The sequence below is a fragment of the Salvelinus sp. IW2-2015 genome, linkage group LG20, assembly GCF_002910315.2.
Source record: "Salvelinus sp. IW2-2015 linkage group LG20, ASM291031v2, whole genome shotgun sequence".
Lineage (NCBI taxonomy): Eukaryota > Metazoa > Chordata > Actinopteri > Salmoniformes > Salmonidae > Salvelinus > Salvelinus sp. IW2-2015.
The window spans coordinates 12,976,445-12,992,831 of NC_036860.1; the positions used below are offsets into that span (position 1 = coordinate 12,976,445).

Genomic DNA, 16,387 nt, shown 5'->3' on the forward strand with positions numbered 1-16,387 from the left:
GGAATTCCATTCTACAGAGGAACAATGGCACCCAAGAAGTGTCTACACGCCCACCCAGTACTATACCCAGGCTATGTTCGATATGAAAGAACAGTGTGCAACGTTTAATCCAACTAAGTTTTGCAATCGATCATGCCACCTGGTGCGACAGGTAGCCTAGTGGTTAGAGCGTTGGGCCAGTAACCCGAAAAGGTTGCTGGATTGAATCATCGAGCTGACAAGGTAAAAAKCTGTAACTCTGCCCCTGAACAAKGCAGTTAACCCACTGTTCCCCAGTAGGCCATCATTGTAAATAAGAATTTGTTCTTAACTGACTTGCCTAGTTAAATAATATAAAAAGGTAAATTCTGATCATTCCACACCTTGCCAAACCCACCAAACGGGAGCAAAGGCTACTGAAGAACGGTGCATGGCCGGTCATTCAGTACAAACCGTCATGCATCGTAGTGAATGTTGAAGTTAACTGAGCACACCCCATTGCGATACCATAGGGAACAGGATAGAAGACCTAGTCGAGAAACCAACCAACTACTCAACTATTGCAAACATGACTTATTTTTTGCAATCAATGTTTCTACACAGAGTCACTGTCTCACAATCCATTTGGGTGAATTATAGAAAAATAAACTGTATAATATATTTTTGTGACAATGTGCTGTGTAAGTGACACGAAGTACAAGATCTCGAGTTCTTGATGTAAAGTGATAATGCTGAAACACAAAGCCTGCACAACAACTCCACAAACTGGTTATGTTGTCATGTAACTTAATGAGGACTAGGAGCACACAAGAAAGGACGCCTGAAGTTATAGAACTTATTCAATTCAACTTGTATCGTTGAAGTTCAGCAATATAGCACGACTGAAATGTAAAAGTAATTTACGATTGAGCTGACATACAGTAACAGTCAAAAGTTTGGACACACCTACTCATTCAAGGGTTTTTATTTATTTATACAATTTTCTACATTGTAGAATAATAGTGAAGACATCAAAACTATGAAATAACACATGCAGTAACCAAAAAAGTGTTATATATTTTATATTTGAGATTCTTCAAAGTAGCCACCATTTGCCTTGATGACAGCTTTGCACACTCTTGGCATTCTCTCAACCAGCTTCACGAGGAAGTTGAAATGGAATGCATTTCAATTAACAGGTTTGCCTTCTTAAAAGTTAATTTGTGGAATTTCTTTCCTTCTTAATGCGTTTGAGMCAAGCAGTTGTGTTGTGACAAGGTTGGGGTGGTATACAGAAGATAGCTCTATGTGGTAAGGACCAAGTCCGTATTATTGAAAGAACAGCTCAAATAAGCAAAGAGAAATTAAAGTACATTATTACATTAAGACATGAAGGTCAGTCAATAGTAATACAGAAAATTTCAAGAACTTYGAAAGTTTCTTCAAGTGCAGTCGCAAAAACTGGGGGAGGGGGCCCCCAGGGTRAAAAGGTCACAGTGAACTAAAACGTTGATTAACAGGAATATGACCAGGATCGTGGGGGCTCCGAACAATCGGGGGGGGTTCAACCATCCATGAAGGTTTAAGGATCAACAACACTCTAGAYATTGTACAGCCACCTAGGGTCAGAGACGAGTTTAATGCTGAGAATGAATTGATCGAACTGTATAACATTGTTCTGGACAACAATCGCTATATTAATGAATTGGGTGAATCTGTGGGGGATTTTCCCATGAGGTGTACAGAATTCCCTGGGGTTTAAGCACACACAATTACAACCTATGAAAGATGACATGTATGAAAATYGTATTCTTCATGATGAAATTCATGCTCTCAGGGAAGAAAATCATACACTTAGGGGGTAGTGTGTTGGTTTAACCCTGACCCTAGCAGATGTTGTACAAAGGCCTCATTGTTATTGTGATGATCTTACTGACCAGTACTAGTATCATAACTGTGAGGGAGTTTATCAAGTTTTGTTAATAAAGTGTTTGTATGTTTGTAATGGTTAGTGATAATTGGGTCTGTTACGTATTTGTACACATTTGCTTGGTTTCAGTTATTGCTGATGGCTTGTATGGTTTCATTTTAAATTAAGTAATTCAGTGTTGGTGTCACGCCCTGACCATAGAGAGCCCTTGGTTCTCTATGGAGTTGTAGGTCAGGGCGTGACTAGGGGGTGTTCCAGTTCATTATTTCTATGTTGGTGTTTTGTATGGTTCCCAATTAGAGGCAGCTGGTAATCGTTGCCTCTAATTGGGGATCATATTTAGGTAGCCAATATTCCCACCTGTGTTTGTGGGATATTATTTGTGTTTGTGCTTGTAGCACCACTGAGGTTAAGTTTCATTGATTGTTTATTGTTTTTTCTGAGAAGTTTCACTGCAATAAAGRAGTGGAACTCAACACACGCTGCGCCTTGGTCCCGTCCTTATTACGAACGTGACAGTTGTGTARGTTACTTTCTAAATGTAATCCGTYACGGTTACTAGTTACCTGTCCAAAATTGTAATCAGGAACGTAACTTTTGGAAGACCGTAATCTGATTACATTCTGTTACTTTTAGATATCTTTCCCTTTAASAGSCATTAGAAGAAGACAAAAATGTATGTTACCAATTGAACGACATCTATTGCAGGATAAATCAATGTTAAAATGTACATAGCTGTATATGGATGTTACATTTTACTTTATGGGTTGGTTATGTTGGCTTCTTCTAACCCATTGCCTTCTACTACATATAATAATACGATTAAATGATATCTTTACATTAAAAACTGAAGTCTATCAGCATTCCAGTCATTCCAATAAATGTTATACCCCCTTGATCTTCAAGAATAGGACTTGGAAATATGGAAGTATAGATGAGCCAAATTGTTTTACCTGAGCATAACCCCAAAACTAACCCCAAAAGTACTTATTAGCCAGCTCTACTCTGTTGTTTATGATTTTGTTGTCATGGAGGACTGATTGGGCTCATTGATTCGAGTTGAAAAATAAATGCTGCTCTCATGGAAAGGCATGCTTTGAGTACTACTGAAAAGTGCTATTTACATGAGAAAAATGAATGCCATATGTTGCATTTGCTATGGGCCTATTGTTGAACTTTTTGTTGGTGGTACTTTGATATCTTGATAATATGCAACTGTTTAAAGAGCAAATCCACAGATGAAACAATAACAAAATGGCAAATCCCACCTCTGTTTTGATAAAAAGCTGAGGGATGGGCCTCGAAACGTAACCACTCTCAGATTAATAGACATAGCTATGGATGCAAGGACTGACCATCCATGATATCAACATTATTGTTTTACATTATTGTTTTAACCATGTTATGATGCTATACAGTGTTTGTTTACATTGTAAAATGTTTACAAACATTAGAGAACTGACAGTTGAACTAACCTCATGAGGGATTTATAAGTTATATTCTTCAAGAATCAATGGATATACAGTATATATATTAAACACATTTGGTGTGTCATCAGTGGTCTCTGACTTGTGGTCAGACTCGCTCAGGTGGAACAAATTTAAATTTGCGYCTTTTTTCAATGCTGACAGAGAAGTGTGATATTTTTTTCCGCAATCATCCTTTCTGAATTTAAAAGTAATCCTGTAAGTAATCATCTAGTTTTCAAAAATATCTGYAATCTGATCACAATATTTTAGCTGGTAGCGTAACGGTTACAGTTACCATTTTTTTGTAATCCCATTACATGTAACAGATTACATGTAATCCGTTACTCCCCAACCCTGTCAATAATAATAGTGTCTTGAGCCTAATTGTACATTTGCTTGTTTAAACATTTTTGATAATGATTTTAGGGCTTTATTATTTTGATGCAAAATTTAGTAGTAKTTTTCTTTGACTTTTTGTTTTATAGTGGTAATATTTGTATAGATACATAACCAAGATGGCATAGCAGTCAGACGTCCTTTGTCCTCGTCTTGTCGTGTCCCGTGTATATATAATATTTACATCTTTCTTCGCATATCTTTTATATATTTTATTTTCCAAAAACTCAACTTCAAAACACTCTCCTGCAACCCGCCTCACCAATTATTTTTTTTATTTACCTCAAATCTGAAATCCACAATAGAAGCTAGCCAGAAGCCAGCCAGAAGCCAGCCAGAAGCCAGCCAGAAGCCAGCCAGAAGCCAGCCAGAAGCCAGCCAGAAGCCAGCCAGAAGCTAACCAGTTTACTGGCTAACGTTAGTATTCAGCTAACCACGGTTGGCGGTCATCAGCTATCCTTTAGCTCGATAAGCTATCGCCAGTTTTGTACAACGCGACTCAGACCAGAACATACCGGACCTATTTTTCTCCATATCCCTGGATTTCAACCGAAAGCTCTGGACATTTACACCTGGATCTCGCTGCTATCCATGTGACTATTGGCTTACATCGATCCCGGAGAAAACATCAATTATTCCGGAGCTAGCCAGCTGAAGAGTTCCATCAGCCACTCCTGGGCTACAATCACCTATCCGGACCCGTTTTACTGCCGATGCGGAGCCCCACCGGGCCTTCAYGACTGGACTACCGACGTTATCTGCACGAGGGAGTTATCCAACTGGCCCCTCCGTCGCGACGTTACCTGAACGCCCATCTGCGGCCCGCTAACCGTTAGCTGTCTTATCGTCTGCTATCTGAATTGGTCTATCGGACAATTTTTCTTGGGTCACTATAACTATATCTATTTTGCCAATTGGATTGATCCCCTCTACCACACGGAACCCCACTAATCTACCGACAAAAACACACGAGGTGGCTAAAAACAGACCTCCATCCTATSCTAGCTTGCTACCGATGGCCCGGCTAGCTGTCTGAATCGCYGTTACCCCAACCAACCTCACTACTMACTGGACCCTTATGATCACTCGACTAAGCATGCCTCTCCTTAATGTCAATATGCCTTGTCCATTGCTATTCCGCATCCACGTCCCAGACCACAGGGGCTACGAMTCGAGAGGTAAGGCAGGTCCTCCGGCATTCGGGTGCCTAGTCCRTGATTCTCATACTCTACCATGAGATGGTGGGGTTATGGCGTTGGAGCCATGGGACGCCGAGGATGATCTTGTGCACTGGAGCACTAATTATGAAGAAAGGAATGTTTCTCCACAGTGAGGGTGAGTGGTTTRGTGACGTGTGTAATGGTTCCGGATCCTAGTGGTCGATTATCCAGGGCTTGAACTGGAAATGGAGAGCTGGTATGTGGTGATGTTAAGAGAGGAGGCAATTATCTGGTCAATAAAGTTCCCAGTGGCACCAGAATCCACTAGAAACAGTACACGAGGGACAGCCAGCTAGTGTGATCGACGCTAAAAAGGGTTTGGCAGAGAATGATGAAGATGGGGATACTCACACYTGCCCCAGGAGGTGGAAGATCATGTGCTGATGCCCTTCTTGACCACAATAGGGACAGAGCCCCAGGTGTTTCCGTCTACATCGTTCAGCCATGGGGAGTCGTGTGACCCCTGCCTCCATGGGTTCAGGCTCTGATACAGAGTGGTCTCTGAGGTAGGGAGAGAAGCGATGAGGGTACCAACGCTCCCGAAGAAGGTTATCCAGACGGATGGCCATCACGATGAGTGCATCCAAGGAAAGATTGTCGTCTCAACATGCCAGTTCTGTCTGGACCTCCTCACACAGTCCTCTTCTGAATAACGTACGGAGCGCTGGATCAATCCATCGGCGGGATGCTGCTACAGTCCGGAAGGTGTGCGCGTACTCAGTAGCGGTCTGGTCATCCTGCCGTACTTGAAATAGGCACTCACCCCCCTCTGTAACCTCCGGTGGATGATCAAAGATACCTCTGAACAGAGCCATGAACCCCTTATACGAATCCAGCTCCTCCCATCTCTCCCAGGCGGCCGTAGCCCACTCCAACACCCGCCCAGTCAGCAGAGAAATAAGCGTGACAACCTTGAACCTTTCAGTGGTGGGGGCTCCCATCTGGTGCGCAAAATAGAGGGAGCACTGGAGTTGGGAGCCTCGGCATTTAGAAAGGGTTCCGTCATATTTATCCGGGACAGACAAACATGCATTGCTGACCTGGGCGGACTGCTGAATGGACTGTTGTGCTGGCTCGGCTGGTGGAAGAGTATCCTCCGCTAGTTGAAGGCAACGCCTCTCGGGTATGTTCGAGAAGTTGAAGGACCTCTTCCAAATCCCATCCCCAGTTGCGCCAGCTGGTTGTGGTGTTGACGAAGTAGATGTCCCTGTTCGTCGACCGTCTGGGAGATGTCCGGGTTGGCGCCCCCCCTTGGGTTGTGCCGTGGTGGAGATCTTCGTGGGCTATACTCAGCCTCGTCTCAGGATGGTAAGTTGGTGGTTGAAGATATCCCTCTAGTGGTGTGGGGGCTGTGCTTTGGCAAAGTTAGTGGGGTTAAATCCTGCCTGTTTGGCCCTGTCCGGGGATATCGTCGGTTCTGTTATAATCTCCACTCGGCACAGGCCATGTTCTGTTATAATCTCCACTCGGCACAGCCAGAAGAGGACTGGCAACCCCTCATAGCCTGGTTCCTCTCTAGGTTTCTTCCTAGGTTCTGGCCTTTCTAGGGAGTTTTTCCTAGCCACCGTGCTTCTACACCTGCATTGCTTGCTGTTTGGGGATTTGGGCTGGGTTTCTGTACAGCACTTTGAGATATCAGCTGATGTAAGAAGGGCTATATAAATTTGATTTGATCCTACAGCTCCACTAAAAACTGCTCCATGCTCACAGTACAAAAAAAAACTAACGCTCCAAATTCGTTACATTCATTAAAATCACAATTTAACCAACACCCATCTATTTTTGTGACTACCTGGACCTACCAATTGGTTTTTACGTATTGAAACCATATGGACTTGAATGAAAAGTATTTGAATAAACATGAAAAGATGAATGTAAGAAGCTAGCATAATTTCAAATAGGCTACAGGTCGTATTAAACAGCGTATATATCAAGGTGAGACCCAACTGCAGACACAGGAGGCAGATGGTTGGAGTCTTACAATGTTTATTAATCCAAAGAGAATGGTCGTGGACAGGCAAAAAGGTCAAAACCAGATCAGAGTCCAGGAGGTACAGAGTGGCAGACAGACTCATGGTCAAGGCAGGCAGAATGGTCAGGCAGACGGGTAYAAAGTCCAGAAACAGGCAACGGTCAAAACCGGGAGGACTATGAAAAAGGAGAATGCAAAAAGCAGGAGAACGGGAAAACCGCTGATTGACTTGGAAACATACAAGACAAACTGGCACAGAGAGACAGGGATCACAGGGATAAATACACTGGGGAAAACAAGTGACACCAGGAGGGGGTGGAGACAATAACGAGGACAGGTGAAACTGRTCAGGGTGTGACCGTATAAACACTCCAAATAGGTCAGGAGCCAGACAAGAAGCCTAAAGAAGGAACAAAAATGAATTATTTAGGCTATATTACTTCAACCGAGGTAAAGACCGTTTCAGGTTGGATATTCGATGGATATTCGCCTGTAGTTTTCCTTACGTCCACCAACAGCAGTTAGGGACCGTCAACATAGTGACAAATCAAATGTTTCAAATTCCAATAACTCTTTAACCATTACTCCTAAAATTTCCAAAACTGGTTGTAGCTAACCCGATGGCATAGACACACATTGCACACACTTTTTTTGTCGATTTACATCTCGCAGTATTTTTATTTATTTACATTTTTGAATTTCAATAGCTCTTTGGCCATATGACCTACTGACTTCAAACAAGGTTCAGAATGTACACTCAGTGGGCCTACACATTGCACACTTTTAGTTTGTCCATTTTCATCTCACACGTTTTTGACATGAATTTCTCAATTTCAGATCTCAATAGCACCTTGGTCATGTGACCTAATGACTTCAAACAAGGTTCAGAATGTCCACTCAGTGGGTCTACACATTGCATACCCTATAGTTTGTCCATTTTCATCTCACACGTTTTTACATGAATTATTCAAACTTAAAAATGTCATTAGTTAGTTTTCGTCAATCGAAAAAAACATGGGACATATTAAAAAAGGCCACAGAAACTCGGAATCAAATCTGTGGAATGAAGGTGGAGGGAGAGAGGCAGTTTTGCAGGCCTTAATTTTACATGGGTGTTAAAAAAAATGTTTTGAAGTTAACAAATGGTCCAGCCTCGCAATAACTATCTTCACATGGACACGGAAAATATCCGCAAATGGCTGTATATGGTATGGATCAAGGACAGGAGAGGTGTTCGAACAGAGGTGCTTAAAGGAAGGCGCACAGATAGGCCTCATGAAAAACAATGTTTCATGTGTTCTTTTTATTCTCAGTAATAGGCAGGGATTTCTCAGTCAGTGAGCTCGATAACATTAAAGAATCCTTTTCATAGCATCACTTTCATAGTGTCACGCCCTGGCCATAGAGGTTTTTATTCTCTATTTTGGTTAGGCCAGGGTGTGACTAGGGTGGGCATTCTAGTTTCTTTATTTCTATGTTTTCTTTTTCTTTGTGTTTGGCCGGGTGTGGTTCTGAGGCAGCTGTCTATCGTTGTCTCTGATTGAGAACCATACTTAGGTAGCTCTTTTTTCCACCTGTGTTTGTGGGAAGTTGACTTTGTTTAGGGCACATAGCCTTTGAGCTTCACGGTTTGTTTTTTGTAGTGTTTATTGTTTTGTTCGGCGTCATTTTGATTTAATAAAGAGAAAATGTACGCCCACCACGCTGCACCTTGGTCCTCTCCTTTCAACAGCCGTGACACATATACTGTACATGAACACAAATCCTTCTGCTGTGAGTATTAGCACGCAGTTTACATAACCTGATAATGACTTGATATTTGAGTGCATTCACAACAAGTCACTGTTTTGTACTTATTTGAAGTAAAGTGTCTGACATGTTGGAAAAGATTAAAGGTCTACAATTTCTGTTTTAATTTGTCAATATTCCATTTTTATTCATTGATTTTCTGTCTACCATTACTGTGGTTACATGTTCAGTATATGGATTGACCAGCGAACCCACTGCAGCCTACCTCACTAGCTCACTCTCCATCCCTGCTTTGGACAATTAATAGCATGACTCTCGTACTTTGCCCTTTTTGGCCCACTGACTGTACATTTTGAACCTTGTTTGAAGTCAGTAGATCACATGTCCAAGGAGCTATTGAAAAATGAATGTAAAAACGTGTGAGATGAATATGAACAAACCAGAGGGTGTGCAATATAGAAGGGTAGTCAGTGGACATTCTGAACCTTGTTTGAGTCAAGTAGGTCACATGACCAAGGAGCTATGGAAATATGAATGTAAAAAAAGTTTGTTCTTTGTTTACGCTCTCTAACTAATTCAACTAGGAATACAAAATGCTGCTCACATTTCCACATGTTTATTAGCTTTGGAAAGTGAATTAATGTCCAAATCGTGAAAATAAGACCTGTGCAATGTTGTGCGCAATTTTATTATATTTTATTTATATATTATATGCATATTATTATTAGTATTGGATAGAAAACACTTGTGCTTTTTGTGACTCCTCTCTTTGGCTGGAAAAATGGCTGAATATTTCTGTGACTTGGCGGTGACCTAACATAATCGTTTGTGGTGCTTTCGCTGTAAAGCCTATTTGAAATCGGACACTTTGTTGGGATTAACAACAAGATTACCTTTAAAATGCTATAAGATACTTGTATGTTTGAGGAATTTTAATTATGGAATTTCTGTTGTTTGAATTTGGCGCCATGCACTTTCACTGGCTGTTGTCATATCAATCCCGTTAACGGGATTGTAGCCATAAGAGTTTTTAAACAACATTTCATTGTATTAAATTATTATAGTCTATAAATTACGCATATAGGCTGTGACTTACTTAGAATTAAATACCAATTAAGCGAAAAACGTCTTATTAGTGTCTTTGAATTAATTTTTAGAAGCACGAGTTTGGCCAGTCTGTGGCTTCACCTATCCACACTTGCAGAGCCACTGGGGATGCTAAAACACCCTTTTTGGCCACTTTTGCCAGGCTGGGCAAAGATGCAAAGTTGTTTATTGTTTTATTTTTCTATAGGCAGGCCTATAGGTTTTTAGGCAAAATAACCCAATCAAAACGGAAAGATCCTTGAAAGTGGGAATATGCCAGGCCTATTGGGCCAAAATCTATATAGATAATAGAACGAAATTGAACGAAACATTAAAGAGACCTGATTTTCTGTTGATAGAAAYTTTGTTACAATGACACACTTAGTTATCTACCCACCTCATTCCTTTCTTTTAACATGTGCACATTGTAAGTACACCATCATACTTTTGGGATAAGTGTCTTTTCAGATTCCACAATGATTCTTTAGTTGTGGATGTTTCATGTAGCCAGTGTAGCTGCCAAGTCCCGCGCGTAGAACAATGTCATCCGGTCTATAGTCTAACAGTTTGGCACCATACCAACAGGTGGCATCCAAGCCTTACACATAACAGTGGACACTATCACCGCACTCCCGCTCTTGCGCTTGGTCATCATCTTTGTAAGTCTCCTTGATTTAGCACCTGTGTGTTTGATTAGTTTCTTTATGAAAATATTTAGCGAACTCCATGACAGTATCCAAAGCAATTGGCTATTAGCAGAACACAAGTAGACTACCAATGAATGCTGGAGATGGCATGCCCTGAGCTCCTGAAGTGAGCGCTACTGGGGCGAAATTGGAGCGGGCGAAACTGCCGACGCTACAGCCTTTGGCAATCTCGCTCCACTCTCCAGTGAAATTGGACACGCTCAGCTCCTCGCTCTGCTCCTCGCTCTGCTCCAGCTCCGCTCACATACTCTGCATTGCATGCAAGAAATATGGGACCAAATACTGTGTTTTTGAGACAAGATGTGTGGGCATATAGGCAGACGTTGCAATTGGAGGGTGCATTTTATGCACTTATTCTATAAGGATATTCAAGAAGGTGGTAGCGCAGCCTCTGAATGTCATAGAGACAAACCAAAGATCTCTTATATGTATCTGAGTCACATCTTTCCCTGGCATTTTACAGCTTGTTTCTAGCATAAAGCATTGTGGTCTAAAGACTCGTTATAGATTGTTTTATATAATCAGGTCCATTTAATTTGTATTAAAATCAATTATATCAGTAGCAAGCTTTGGACCCAAGAAGAGTAGCTGCTGCCTTAGCAAAATAAAAAAAAGACCTCTGATCCTCCATATCATATTCAGCTCTCGTTCTCAAACTGAACAGGACATGAGTAGGCCAGGTCCGCGTGCACAGATATTGCTTTTTTGTTGTTGAAATTGACTCGCCTCCTGAGGTGCCACCATACACGACACAGTCATTGGTTAGGCAGCACAAAGCGGTTTACATCTGCAAGAGCAGATGTTTGACTTACTATGACTGTGCTATGTGGTTGTTGTACCTTAAGGTTAATGTACTAACTGTAAGTCCCTCTGGATAACAAGGATCTGGTAAATTACTCAAATGTAAAATTTCATTTGTAATGTTCATTATTTTCTCTCATGGACAGACTATGTAACAAATATGGTWTCTGAYRCAATKACYCAAGATTTTATGTTCATTATAATCATACTGTATTCACCACCACTCAAGTTTTACCAAAGAGCTGGAGAGGATTTGTTTGGCATATATTTAAGGGAACAAACTCAACACAGACAAAGATCCAAATCATGTTCAACATTGAATGTGGTATTTTGTCAAAAGGGAAGTTACTTTTCATAAACAGACTTTAGTACAAATGTATCCCTGTCTACATCTACATTCACCCCACATTGTTAGAACAATGGGGCTGGGGGGTGGGCAAGGCACCTCCCTAACAAACTGAACCCTGAATAAGAATGAGCAAATTCTAAGACACATGTATACACATACAGTAATAGGTGGCATATTGATTTCGATTATAGTGCYACCAGATCAGAGACACATATCTTAGTTAATATCTTTGTTGCCCCCGAACCACATTATCTCAGATGTTCTCAGTCTACCATGCACCTCCCATTGGTCCTCCTCAAAGTGGTAATGCCAGACTCAACAGTAATGGAGGAGGATGTTTAGGAGGAGGTAGSGCACACAGGCTCTCCCTCAACCATGTACCACACCTCGTTGTGCCTATTCAGAATCTTCATTGGGCTGTAGGACACATACACACACACACAATATTAAAGTATGTTTGAAAAAGTATTTTGGTGGAATTGKGTTGGATGCTGGATATGAGTATATTGAAGGATTTGTATCCGTGCTCTCACCTGTCATATCCCACAGCATAGTGGTAGTCTTTGTTGTAGGTGGCCTGGACKTTGTCTAGCTGCCTTTTCAGCAGCATAGAGTTTACACTGGATGTCAAAGACATCATCCATCCACCGTAGCTCCTCACGTACACTTTCATGTCTGGCGTCTCTGTAAAATACACCTGCACGGGGAAATCACAAAGACATCCACATTGTTAACCAGCGGTCTTTAAAAAAACATGACATACTTGACATGGGTTCAAATGGTATTTGTGTTCTTTTTAATATTGTAACTGCGCTCGATTGAGCTTTTCTTGCACAATGGCACCAATAGAATAGTCCCAAAACGGCAAACCCCACCCACCTGGCACTCTAGAAAAGCTGCATAAGGTGTAGGGTCTAGGGGTCTATTTGAGATTGGGTCTTACACTGTCATCAGTGGGTTGGGGAGGAGTCATCTGATACTCAGACGGCAGGAGGAAGTTGAGGGTGAAGACAGACGACTGCCACAACCTCTTCTTCTCCTCGATTTTGACAGTCACCGGAGTTGTCATGTCAATGTTGACGCCTATAGGAAAAATGTGCATCCACACACACACAAATAGATCAATACGCACAAACACATGCAGGGCACGCACGCACGCGCACGCAACACGCACGACGCACGGCACGACAACACACACACACACACACACACACACACACACACACACACACACACACACACACACACACACACACACACACAACAAAACCACACACACACACAACACACAACACACACACACCACACACACACACAGCCTTGTTGGATCCGGTGATGTATTTGAAGAGTCTCTGGAAGGCAGTGTAATGGCCTTGTCCATGAAGTAGCATTCCTCGTCTGTCGACACCCATTTCACCGAGTCATAGTGGGCACTGTAACACAGACACAAACCTTCACTCAGAGTCCTGTGTTGGAGAGTGTGTTGAGTTACGGATGTTGGATGCAGGGGGAGCAACTTTGGTGTCTAGGTCCAGTAGAAAGGGTGGGAAGCTGGTTTCTGGGGCTTGGGGACTTGGGGACTTGTCAGGTGGATGGCACCTTGGTAGCAGGGTGGGGATTGGGGGAAGCTCCTGTTTTACGCATGCAGGTACAATTCGTCTGTTTTTAAAATGTTATGGAAAATGATAATTATTATTATCATGTTGATAAACGATATCTGATGAAAATGAAAATCTATTTGATCTGCAACCCTGACAGAAACCTAAACATAAAAAAAAATATGGTCACAAATAACACCCTGACTCCGTTTTTGTGCCATTAATGCTTTAATGAACTCACTCTATAATCGTCATTCTGGCACACCAGATCATACGAGCAGACATTCCCTTGACTCGGTACAGAAAAGTAGACTCAGAGGAGTTCCTATAGGGATCAGTGGAAACAAATCAATCATGGAGAAAGTCATGAGGGAATTGTTGGACACGACGCGGAGGCATACAGTGTATTCCGTATAAATGGCACCCCGCCACGGGTGTTTCTTTCGGTCCCGCGTTTTGTTTTGTGTGTTGGTTTGCAAACATTTCATATACACACAGCGTGTGATTTCTGAAACGTGTGGTTACGATGTGAGGAAAGTAAGAACAGATGTGTATTATAACTTCGTTACCCAATTCTGGCTTCAGCAGTCAAGATGAGAAGCAAGCCAACCAACCCTGGAAAATAAACCCTGAAGTACACACAAACAGTCAGTGTCATCACATTAAACACCTAAAGTACACACAAACAGTCAGTGTCATCACATTAAAAGTTTAAACCGTCAGTGATCACATCACATTAAAAATCTATTATTCAGACATTAATAATCACCATTGCAATATATTGTAATACTTTAAGACAGTTTCCAAATTATGATACTACAACTTAGAAATCTATAGAAATCATTCTCCCTTTAATAATTAACACCATCACAAGTCAAATGAAACCTATCAAAGCAATGAGACTATCATTTCTACTTACATTGTGCTGAGTGTGTCTTTTAAATCAGCTCAGTTCAGATGCATCCACTGGCCTGAGGGAAATGCTTGCAGAGAAACTATTTATACCAACTGAGGGTTATGAAAGAAATCTTGGACCCCTTCCCAAAACTTGTGAGACACCCACTTCACTGCAGAATGGCCCGGTGGCCTCAACAAATATGTGCAATGGGCTTATTTAACCAGCTGAAGAGAAAACCAGGTGGTTTATAAATGTGTGTGCCAAGTTAGATAATGCGAGACGATCAGTCTTGATGTGTCTTTGAAAAAGAGTATAGGATAATGAGAAAGAGGCTGTGACTAGATCCGACTGTTATATATTTATTTTTGGTAAATAGAAAGTCTGTTTCGCAATAACAGCCTGGCTGCCACATTTAGAGGAAGAAAATAGCACTTGGATGTATGCAGTTTGTTCACTGAGCACTGCTGGGTCGACTTTACCAATCACTAGTGAAGAATGGAGTAAGAAACCTTGTTTATAACTGGTGCTAACATGGACCCTTTGTCCTGATATGGTATCTGACGCAATTACCCAAGATTTTATGTTYATTATAATCATACTGTATTAACCACCACTCGAGTTTGACCAAAGAGCTGGAGATGATTTGTTTGGCATATACAGTTGAAGTCAGAAGTTTACATACACCTTAGCCAAATACATTTGAACTCAGTTTTTCACAATTCTTGACATTTAATCAGAGTAAAAATTCCCTGTCTTACGTCAGTTAGGATCACCACTTTATTTTAAGAACGTGAAATGTCAGAAAAGTAGTAGAGAGAATGATTTATTTCAGCTTTTATTTCTTTCATCACATTCCCAGTGGGGCAGAAGTTTACATACACTCAATTAGTACTTGGTTGCATTGCCTTTAAATAGTTTAATTTGGGTCAAACTTTTCGGGTAGCCTTCCACAAGCTTCCCACAATAAGTTGGATGAATTTTGGTCCATTCCTCCWGACAGAGCTGGTGTAACTGAGTCAGGTTTGTAGGCCTCCTTGCTCAAACACGCATTTTCAGTTCTGCCCACAGATTTTCTATAGGATTGAGATCAGGGCTTTGTGATGGCCACTCCAATACCTTGACTTTGTTGTTCTTAAGCCATTTTGCCAACACTTTGGAAATATGCTTGGGGTCATTGTCCATTTGGAGGACCCATTTGCGACCATGCTTTAACTTCCTGATTGATGTCTTGAGATGTTGCTTCAATATATCCATATCATTTTCCTGCCTCATGATGCCATCTATTTTGTGACATGCACCAGTCCTTCCTGCAGCAATGCACCTCCACAACATGATGTTGCCACCCCCGTGCTTCACGGTTGGGATGATGTTCTTCGGCTTGCAAGCATCCCCCTTTTTCCTCCAAACATAACGATGGTAATTATGGCCAAACAGCTCTATTTTTGTTTCATCAGACCAGAGGACATTTCTCCAAAAAGTATGAACTTTGTCCCCATGTGCAGTTAGTTGCAAACCGTAGTCTGGCTTTTATATGGCGGTTTTTGGAGCAGTGGCTTCTTCCTTGCTGAGCGGCCTTTCAGGTTATGTCGATATAGGACTCGTTTTACTGTGGATATAGACACTTTTGTACCTGTTTCCCTCAGCATCTTCACAAGGTCCTTTGCTGTTGTTCTGGGATTGATTTGCACTTTTCGCACCAAAGTACGTTCATCTCTAGGAGACAGAATGCGTCTCCTTCCTGAGTGGTATGACGGCTGCGTGGTCCCATGGTGTTTAAACTTGCGTACTATTGTTTGTACAGATGAACGTGGTACCTTCAGGCGTTTGGAAATTGCTCCCAAGGATGATCCAAACTTGTGGAGGTCTATAATTGTTTCTGATAAGTCTTGGCTGATTTCTTTTGATTTTCCCATGATGTCAAGCAAAGAGGCACTGAGTTTGAAGGCAGGCCTTGAAATACATCCATAGGCATACCTCCAATTGACTCAAATKATGTCAATTAGCCTATCAGAAGCTTCTAAAGCCATGACATCATTTTCTGGAATTTTCCAAGCTGTTTAAAGGCACAGTCAACTTAGTGTATGTAAACTTCTGACCCACTGGAATTGTGATACAGTGAATTATTGTCACGCCCTGACCTTAGAGATCCTTTTTATGTCTCTATTTTGGTTTGGTCAGGGCGTGAGTTGGGGTGGTTCTATGTGGTCTATTTCTATGTGTTTGGCCGGGTGTGGTTCTCAATCAGAGGCAGCTG

General features: G+C 41.7%; 2 protein-coding genes across 2 annotated transcripts in view; both read right to left on the reverse strand.

Annotated features, from left to right (window-relative positions):
* The window catches only part of soul5 (heme-binding protein soul5), a 24,399-nt gene extending 10,154 nt beyond the window's left edge, over window positions 1-14,245 (reverse strand). Inside the window, exons 1-2 of the mRNA XM_024011251.2 lie at window positions 14,155-14,245; window positions 13,805-13,864 (exon numbers count right to left, since the gene is read on the reverse strand). Coding sequence (XP_023867019.1) covers window positions 13,805-13,864; window positions 14,155-14,156 — 62 coding nt within the window. The 5' untranslated portion in view covers window positions 14,157-14,245. The remainder of the gene's footprint in view (window positions 1-13,804; window positions 13,865-14,154) is intronic.
* LOC111980507 (heme-binding protein 2) lies at window positions 11,532-13,076 on the reverse strand. Its single transcript, XM_070449217.1, has 4 exons — window positions 12,953-13,076; window positions 12,581-12,720; window positions 12,171-12,334; window positions 11,532-12,054 (listed from the first exon to the last, which is right to left on the reverse strand). Exons 1-4 carry the CDS (start codon window positions 13,047-13,049, stop codon window positions 11,976-11,978), a joined length of 480 nt encoding a protein of 159 aa, XP_070305318.1. The 5' UTR covers window positions 13,050-13,076; the 3' UTR covers window positions 11,532-11,975.
* Window positions 14,246-16,387: the final 2,142 nt, after the last annotated feature.